This window comes from Gekko japonicus, unplaced genomic scaffold (assembly GCF_001447785.1).
Source record: "Gekko japonicus isolate JY-2015 unplaced genomic scaffold, Gekko_japonicus_V1.1 scaffold3125, whole genome shotgun sequence".
NCBI lineage: Eukaryota > Metazoa > Chordata > Lepidosauria > Squamata > Gekkonidae > Gekko > Gekko japonicus.
The window spans coordinates 111582-121300 of NW_015163701.1; the positions used below are offsets into that span (position 1 = coordinate 111582).

General features: G+C 49.6%; 1 protein-coding gene across 1 annotated transcript in view; it reads right to left on the reverse strand.

The window, feature by feature from the left end:
* Nucleotides 1-9719, reverse strand: part of LOC107107514 (paired box protein Pax-2a-like) — a gene marked incomplete at its 5' end in the record, with an annotated part of 81004 nt that overhangs the window by 9637 nt on the left and 61648 nt on the right. The window contains 2 exons of the mRNA XM_015407824.1: nt 2997-3066; nt 5435-5444. Coding sequence (XP_015263310.1) covers nt 2997-3066; nt 5435-5444 — 80 coding nt within the window. The remainder of the gene's footprint in view (nt 1-2996; nt 3067-5434; nt 5445-9719) is intronic.

Here is a 9719-nt window from a genome sequence, read left to right on the forward strand (position 1 = left end):
GTGTTAATCACTCTTTGGGTGAAGAAGTACTTCCTTTTATCCGTTCTAACCCGACCGCTCAGCAATTTCATGGAGTGCCCACAAGGAGTTCTTGTATTGTGAGAAAGGGAGAAAAGTACTTCTTTCTCTACCTGCTCTTTCCCATGCATCATCTTATAAACCTCGATCATGTCACCCCTCAGTCGTCATTTCTCCAAACTAAAGAGCCCCAAGCGCTTTAACCTTTCCCCATAGGGAAAGTGTTCCAACCCTTTGATCATCCTAGTTGCCCTTTTCCGCACTTTTCCCAATGCTGTAATGTCCTTTTCTGAGGTGTGGTGACCAGGACTGCTGACTGGGTTGTGGCAAGAGCGTAGGGACTGAAAGGAACCATGGAAATGTCAAGGAGGTTCTCCCCCTCGTGGAGTGAATCATCACAATAAGGATCCCATTTGTCTCCCCACATTCCTTCAAGGAGCTCCCCTTCCCAGTCTTGTCCTTGCAACAGCCCTATGAGGGAGGACAGACGGAGAGAGAGGGACTGGCCCACCCCTCGGCTGGCTGTCAAGATGCTGGGAGAGGCAGCAGATGGCCCCTTTGCTGAAGACATCTGGAGAAACATCTGTACCTCCTTCAAGGGAAGAGTTACCCATGCACAACTTTACTCCATAAACATACGGATGGAAAAGCTGGATTATATGCGTATTTACTTGGAAACAAGTCAAATTCAGTTCAATGGAACTGATTTCCAAGTAAGGGCATCTAGGGCTGTAGAGTTAATCTATAGGGCAGGATTGGTGTTTAGGGGAATGGTTTGTTTCTCTTTAGCCAGGCTTCTAATTTAAGGGTTCCACCGGTTTTTAAAGATATTTCTATGGGCCCCTCCTAGCCTGATGACTGTTTTATGAATTGCATTTCAAGCTGCTCAATTGTATTTTGTTATGGCTAGTTATAATATTGATGATTTTGTGGTAGCCCTTGTTATGATGTTAGTGTTTGTTTATTTACTCTGGGACTTGTTTCAAGCAGGTCTTTGGTGAGGCAGCACAAACATTTCCTAAATGAAAACATAGGCTTGACTTTTACAATCCACCCTGAGCACAGAGGCTGAGATTCCTTGACACAGAATTTCCTCCTATCATTTGGAGGGGAAAAGTTAGTCATCTATCTGTGCCACATCTGCTACTGTCAGAATAAAGCTTTGCAGCGTATACATGACACTAAAACTGACTGCACGTGGAATGTTTCATTGCTGTATGTTTCAAAATGCCAAGGGAAACCTTTACCTTTATGTTAAACGTCACAGTTAGAAAAAATGGCAAAAATTTACATAATGTGACTTCCTATAACTAATATAAAATTTGGATTTTCAGACCCCAGAATGATTGGCTCTAGAACATGTGGATGGATTTGAATCACTTGTGCTTGGGTGCAGTTGGAATAACTACTTCATCCATAATCCTGCACGCAGACCCATCCTTTGACGACCCTGATTATATGACGAGATGGTGACAGAGGATTAAGGGGGGGCCAGTCCCACTGAAAGGGCCCCGGGGTGCTCTTGCATTCTGGTTCTCCGGCAGTCGTCCGCAACAAATGGGAAACCTGCCCAAGTGACTTGTGTAGGACCAGACCGAGGGAACAAAAGAACCAGCTATTGCAGAGAGGATGGTCATTTTCCAGAGGAAGACCAGATCTGGGTAATTGGCAAGATACATTTACAATGTGGAGGGAGATGCTCTTTGTGTGTTCTCCTTCCCCCTCTTCCTCTTTCCCAAGACACCCTCTCCAGCACACTCGACACGTGTCCTGCGCTGAGCATCCTTCCCCTTCCTGGAGCAGGATGAAGTCCAAGTTCTTCCTGCTGGTTCCAGACATGGGCCGTGTGTCTGTACAGGATAGCAGCAAGTTCAGTGGCACGGAGGTAGAGTCGGACAGGGCTGTTATGGGTGACCTCAATTTGTCTCTTGCTTGGGGAACCCTAAGGAGCTGCGGTGGCTCAAGTGGTTAAGACGCTGAACTGCAGGCTGTGGAAGGTCAGTAGTTCAGAAGTTCGAGACCCGAGTGTGCCGCATGACGGAGTGAGCTCCCGTCTCTAGTTCCAGCTCCTGCCAACCTAGCAGTTCGAAAGCAAGAAATTGCAAGTAGATCAATAGGTACCACTTCGGTGGGAAGGTAACAGCATTCCGTGCGCCTTGGTGTTTAGTCATGCCGGCCACGTGACCACGGAAACATCTTCGGACAGCGCTGGCTCTTCGGCTTGGAAACGGAGATGAGCACCGCAACCCTAGAGACGGATTCGACTGGCTTTCGAGCAAGGGGAACCTTTACCTTTACTTTACCTGGGAAACCCTACGAGGGTCCTGAAAACCCTACAGGGATTACAGTTCCACAGGGCCTGTAAAACGGAGCCGTTCTGCCAGGCCTTTGGTTGAGGCAGTGGGTGTCTCATTGTGTCTGGCCCCCCCTGCTCTAGTCCCCCCACCCACCCACCTACCCAGCCACGTGAATTATGATACCCACTTGTGTTATCGGTTGGGGGCCGGGCCCAATTATTATCTTGATGGCCTGTCTGGAGTCACACGCATATCCCTCAGGTTTATATGTTACCATCACACAGTTTACCTGGTTTTTAAAAAAAGGTTTTAATTTAAATCATATGAAATCGTTTTGATGTGTTTTGCTATTGCATTGCGCCTCACCCTGAGCCTACAGGGAGGGGGGGGCAGGACAAAAACCACACCAACGGATAAACCAGAGTCAGCGGTGACTGGGCAGTGCCTTCCCCACCCCCAAGACCGCTCTCAGAAGGAGCCCCGCTCTCTCCCTCTCCTAGCAAAGTTCTCCCTGACACGTTATTCCCACCTCATCTTAATGCCCAGAGTCCCTCAGCCTCACTTTTGAGGCTCTGTTCCTTTGCATGCTGCGTTTCCCCAAATCCTTTGGGATAGGGTTTCCTTCTGCAATCCTGACTTCTCTTCCGTTACAAACAAAAACCTGCTCCCCGTTACCATCACACCGTCTCCGCAGGAAGCAGCCTGTTTCACTGGCTAAAGAGGTGGATGAGGACGGGAGAACACGAGGAGGCTCCAAGCGGAAGCACACTCAGCAGGGGAAACGGGCTGCTGAACTGGCCCTGCTACTAGCTCTGCCCCCACAGGAGGCAAAGCCGGACACCCCCCAGACCAGCTTAGAGCTGCCATTCCTGGAGACTCGGGGGCAGAGAAGGCCTGGGGACGGGAGAGAGCTCAGGAAGGGTGCCATGCCGCAAAGTCCGCCCACCAAAGCGGCCGTTTTCTCCAGAGCAATTCATCTCTCTCATCTGGAGATCAGCCGGTTGTACTTCTGGAGAGATCCCGGGCCCGGCTTGGAGGCTGGCGACCCAGCCAGAACCAGACGGAGGGCCAGGAGGGGCCATCGCTGGCCAGGCCACAGGAAGGGCTTGCCCCTCTTCACGGAGGCCACCCCAGCCCCGAAGCCCACCCCCACCGGCTTCCCCTGCCCCCTGCCCGGCTTTCTCCCTCTTTTGAAGCTCCGCATTCTTCCCCCCTGCCCCTAATCCCTTCTATCCCGCAGCATTTTTCAGACCCTCCCTGTAAGTGAAGCGATAATCTCTGGTAGGACAGGCTGCTTAAGCTGCCGGAGCATTAGGCCAATTCAGTCCAGGGCCCGGATTTCCTCTCTGCCCAGCCACCAGCGAGGGGATTTCCTCCTGAAAGGCTGCCTAAAGCCCTCGCCATGGGAATGGCAGGGCCAAGCAAAGCCCGGGACGGTTAAGAGACCAGCCAGCTATTTGTCCTCCGCATTCAGAGCCGAGTTAAGCCTGATCTCCCTTGTCGGGGTATCTGGGAGGATCAAACCTCCCCCCCTCCCGCTGGCATTTTTCAGGCCTGACAAGGAGAAAAGCTATTTGACACTTCTCAGAGGCTTACCTGGCGGAGGAGGAGGAGGAGGAGGAGAGAGGAAGGGGACAAGAATAGACCCGGGAGGGCGTGGGGTGGGGGAGAGCAGCTAGCAGTTCTCCAAACCCTCAGGAACAGTGTCTCAGTGGGACAAAGGACAAGCAGTGTCGTGTCCCGACAGAGACCGCGCACGTGGTCGGACCGAGCACGCGGCCTCCCGAACAGCCAGAGCTTCGCTCCCAAAAACAATAGGGACAGAGGATCCTAGAAACAGCCCATCGGCTAATCCGGATCCTCAAGGGAACCTGTCTCATGGGGGTGAATGTAAATAAGCCAATCACGGGGGTGTGTGGGGGAGTGTGTGGGTGTGGTTCTGTGGGTGCATTTGAGCAGCCCTCGGGCTTGCCCTTGCGTCTCAAGTTCTTGACATCGCTGAGCAAAGTATGAGCTGAAATCACTCAACGGTGCCATCCTGGACTGTCTTGGCGGTCTCTTCTGTCCAAGGACTAGCCGAAGCTTACCCTGATAAGATCAGGCTACCCGGGGTCATCCAAGCCAGCCAGGGCACCTATCTATTTATCAATTCGTTCTTCCATGCATTCTGCTTTTGGAAGTATCACTGGATATGTGGGGAGGGCCCTTTTCTTTTCCACTGAGTCCCTTAGTGTTGCTGGAAGGAACATTAAAAGGGAACAGAAGAAGAAGAAGAAGAAGAAGAAGTAGAAGAAGAAGAAGAAGAAGAAGAAGAAGCAGAAGAAGAAGAAGAGATTGGATTTATACCCCGCCCTTAACTTGGAGTCTCAGAGCGGCTTACAAACTCCTTTCCCTTCCCCTCCCCACAACAGACACCCTGTGAGGTGGGTGGGGCTGAGAGAGCTCTGACACAAACTGCTCTTTTTCAAGGACAGCTGTGCCAGAGCTTGTGACTGACCCAAGGTCACATCAGCAGGTGCAAGTGGAGGAGTGGGGGAATCAAACCCGGTTCTCCCAGATTAGAGTCCACACACTTAACCACTACACCAAACTGGCTCTTTCTAAGTGGGCTCTTTCTTACGTGCTGGGGGTGGGGTGGCTTTAGGGATCCTTGTGCATAAATGCATTCCCCCCCCCATGCCTTGCCTTCACGGCAAGGGTTGTAATACATCCAGCACACAGAGGTATACGGGGAATGGAAATTACAGCATGCTGACAGAACTGGAGCAAAGTCATTTCCACAGAAGCGGATTTAGGGTTCTGTTGCACAATGTTATTTACTTATCTATTTCTTCAGGATATTTCTGTGCCACCTCGGACATTGTAGGCCCTTTCTCGGAATGTTCAATTTCCAGTTTTTGTAAGGAAGAAGACCGGCTCCTAGCTTTTTACACCAGTCAAGGCGACCGGTGGCTTAGTCCCTGGCTGCCGCTGCCCCTGTCTCCACCAACGGCTGTGCAGAGGGTGGCCGGCCCTCCTTCCTTCCCCTCTCTTGCACGGCTGGTTGGAGCAGCACGGCTAGGAAAGGCAGCATTTCTGAACTTCCTTTCCCTCTGGCCGGATGGGTGGGCGGTGGCCACCCCGGGCTGCCTTCGTGTTTTTTCTCCTACGGAGAACCTTTCTCAGTGCTCTCGGCGTATCTCTTTCTGGCCGGAGCACAGACCTCCCGGCTCGAGAATAAGTTGGCCTGTTTTAAAGATTTTGTTTAATTACGCTGAATATCGTTAAGCATTATATTTCTGTTCCTTCATGATGGCTTACGATGCCCCGCCGGGGTCATACCACCACGAGGTTTCTTCAGGGGTCAACTTCCACTCCGGTTTAGAGTCCTGAAGCCCTTTCAGGGGTGTGTGGGGGAAAGAAGGCAAAATGAAAGAACTGATGGGAGCCCTACAATCTCTCCACTCCGCGGCCTTAACATGATTTCACCTGCATATCCTTGCCATTTTCTATTTCAGAATTACATTAACTCCTGGCATAAATTTTCATTACCCCCTTATTAACCCCTTAACACATAATTCTGACAAACTGTTCCTGAACAAACATGTAATTTTTAATCCTTTCTTTTTAATAACGGAGAATCTGAAATGATACAACTTGCAGGGATACAACGTGCTCCGTGCTCACCTCAGATATCGGCAGGGCTGGATTCAGACATACTCATTTTCAGGGCTCCCTCAGCATTGCCAAAAATAAGCCATGCCCACTTCCTTAACTTGTGTGTGAATCTAGCTCTGGCTAGCCTTTTTGATAGAAAAATGCTCCAGCAAGATTGCATATTAGGAACCCCAGAGTCTTCACCTGCACATTCCAGTTTTGGGTGCAGGAGGAATGGATTAAAAATATATATATATTTTTAAAGGCAATGTTCTGGCCAAGAAGGCACTCCAGATATTCTGAAACTTTGAAACTACACTGAATCCTTTGGGATTTCTCTAATGCAAGTGGTGAAGGAGGGGGAATCTGTTAAGCCAGTTTGGTGTAGTGGTTCAGTGCGCGGACTCTAATCTGGGAGAAGCGGGTTTGATTCCCCACCTCTAAGTGGCCTTAAAACACCATCCCCCCAGTCCAAGTCAAGGTTCCACTAAAGCCTGTTATAAGTTTTGTCCTTGGAGGAACCTGCCAATCGGCCTCAATTTTCACATTAGTTGGTAGCAATTTAGGGACGTTGCCACACTGAGCAAAACTGCTCTTTGTTCCCACATGTTTTGCCCTCACCAGAATTTCCACAAACACAGTGAAATGCCCACCTGAAGACATCCATGGACATCTAGGGGTAGGGATTTTGGCTAATACAGAGATGTGCCAGGGAGTGTTCCAGAGGATTCAACCACAACAACTGTGCTGTCTTTTGCAAGTTTGTCATTCCAAAGTTAAACTACCTGAATGGTTTGCTGGTTTATGGGCCAAAGCAGACACGACGGCTTCCTTGTGCCTACCACAGGGATGCTGCCACCATTTCCAAGTGATCTGAAAATACTGTCAGGGCCAGATCAGGCCTGCAAGGCAGCGGGCTGATGCCTCTTTGCCCCCCCCATCCAATATTAATATTTCAGAACTTTAAAAAGCATGCAGGGGCAGGACAAGAGTGCCGTGTGCATTCTTCAATCACAGCATTTAAAAAACATTATAACATGGTGGCAGTAGCCTCAGGGTGGCGTACATGAGGACACTGCCACGTCTAGTTTGCTTCACAAACAGTATTACTGGGACCAGCTCTCAGACAGGACAAGAGCTCAGAGTCTGTGGGGGTCTGTTTTTAATACTGAGAACAACTTTGGGGCATGTTTTCTGGAAAAGCACTACAAAAAGGATAAAATAATAAGACTGCCATCTAGCCCACCCTGTTGGTGAGGCACAACACTGTGGCCGGACTTTTCTTTTGCCCCTTGATTCAGTTGGCTCTCTTTATGCCCTCTGTCCACAGTTGCAAAACCCCAGTGCGCTTTGGCAACTGCAAGCCACCTTTTTCGGGCCTTCCGCTCCCACAGCCCTATCCAGGCACCTCAGCTTTGACCTCTGACCAATGGCCTCCCTTGTCATTCTGACCATGTGACGACTTGCCTCTGCTGCACACAGGACCCACATCCAGCGTTCCCTCTAAGCTGAATTAGTGCGAGCCAGCTCACAGTTTTTTAGCCTCCGGCTCACACATTTTGGTCCTCGCTCACCAGAGCAGACTAATTTATGCAGTAGCCAAATCGCTCGCTCACAACTTTAATGCCAGTCGCTCACAGAGTAGAATTTTTGCTCACAAGACTCCACAGTTTAGAGGGAACATTGACATCCCTTCTCACGTCCAGCATTACCCTTTGGCATCCCCCACCCCCCGGGCTCTAGGCCACCGACACCCCAGCACCGTCCCAGGGATCCCGGGGGGACTGGAGTGACTCGGCACAGAACAGCAATGCCACCATTCCCTAAGACAGCTCTTTTTCCTGCCACCCCAGAGCCGGTATGGTGTGGTAGTTAGAGGGGGGGGGGCCTGCCAAGTTCAAAACCCCCCCACTCTGCCCTGGAGGCTGGCATGTGACTTTGGGTCCATGACCATCTCTCAGCTTTACCCACCTCACAAGGCCGTTGTTTTTAGGATGAAGTCGAGGAGGGGACAACAAAGGGATAAACCACTTTGGGTCATCCCCTTGGAAAACTGGAATATATATGCAATAAAGCAATAAAGCAACATGCTGCTCTGTTGCCCCCATCTACTCAAAAAACCTCTTGCAGCCCTAAAGGATGCTGCCCGCTCCCCTTCACCCCTTCCCACAGTGCAACACTAAGGGGCTTGGAAGGAGGCGCCTGGCTTGGAATGGCACTGCTCATCCTGTATCTATTGATATGAACAAATGAGCTGCTGTGAGACTCGGGCACGCGCCTTCTTTAAGGAGCCCCTGGACTCTGGTTTTATTTCACGTCCACAGACTAACATACCTGCCCCCGCTGCAGTGCTCAAACTCCCTCTCCTAGAACTCCTACACCAACACCTTTCTCTCTTCTTTTCCAGACACCCCCATGAAACCCATGATTAAATTGTTTAGTCCTGATCCCTGATCAAAATGAAGCTTGCATATCTTCTGAAATGCACAGTTACAAGGACAAAAGCAGAGTCTAGGTAGTAACCAGTGCTTGTAGAGAGGGAGTTCGGAAAGCTAAAGCTCAGTATGAGCTTAGGCTAGCGAGAGACGCTAAAAACAACAAACTAGGGTTCTTTCCTTATGTTTGAAGTAAGAAAAAGAGCACGGACATGGTAGGCCCATTGCGGGGACATTTGTAACAGGTGATGAAGAGAGGGTAGAACTGCTCAATTTCTACTTTTACTCAGTCTTCTCTTGCAAGGGAAATGGTGCTCAACATGGCAAAAACAGAGCACATGAGGGAAGGGAGTTGCAGCCTAGGATCGACATAGAGGTAGTACATAAACACCTAGTTTCTTTAAATGAAACTAAGTCCTCGGGGCCAGATGAGCTGCATCCAAGGGTACTAAAAGAACTCATGGGTGTAATTTCTGAGCCTCTGTCCATTATTTTTGAGAATTCTTGGGGAACAGGTGAGGTGCCAGAAGATTTGAGGTGTGCAAATATTGTCCCCATCTTCAAGAAGGGGGAAAAGGAGGATCCGGGTAACTACGACCCATCAGCTTGACGTCTATACCTGGGAAAGTTTTAGAACAAATAATCAGACAGTCCTTGAGCATTTAGAAAGGACAGCTGTAATTACTAAGAGCCAGCATGGGTTTCTCAAGAACAAGTCATATCAGACTAACCTTATCTCTTTTTTTTGGAGAAACTTACTACCTTGCTTGATCAGGGGAAGCTGTAGACATAGTTTATCTTGATTTTAGTAAGGCTTTTGATAAAGTTCCACATAATATTCTTGCTGACAAATTGGAAAATGTGGTTTGGTTCCTATGATTATTAGGTAGATCTGTAACTGTTGACAGATCGCAACCAAAGTTGTTGTTGTTCAGTCGCACAGTCGAGTCCGACTCTTCGCGACCCCATGGACCAGCTCCCGCCAGGCCCTCCGGTCTTCCGCCGTCCTCTGAAGTTGGTCCAATTTTATGTTCGTTGCATCTATGACACTGTCTAACCATCCCATCCTTTGCCGTCCCCGTCTTCTTTGACCTTCAATCTTTCCCAGCATCAGGGTCTTCTCCAGTGAGTGCTCCCTTCTCATTTGGTGGCCAAAGTATTTGAGCTTCAGTTTCATTATCTGGCCTTCCAGGGAACAGTCAGGGTTGATTTCTTTTAGGATTGATTGATTTGATCTTCTTGCAGTCCAAGGGACTCTCAAGAGTCATCTCCAGCATCATAGTTCAAAAGAATCTATTCTTCGGCGCTCGGCCTTCCTTATAGTCCAACTCTC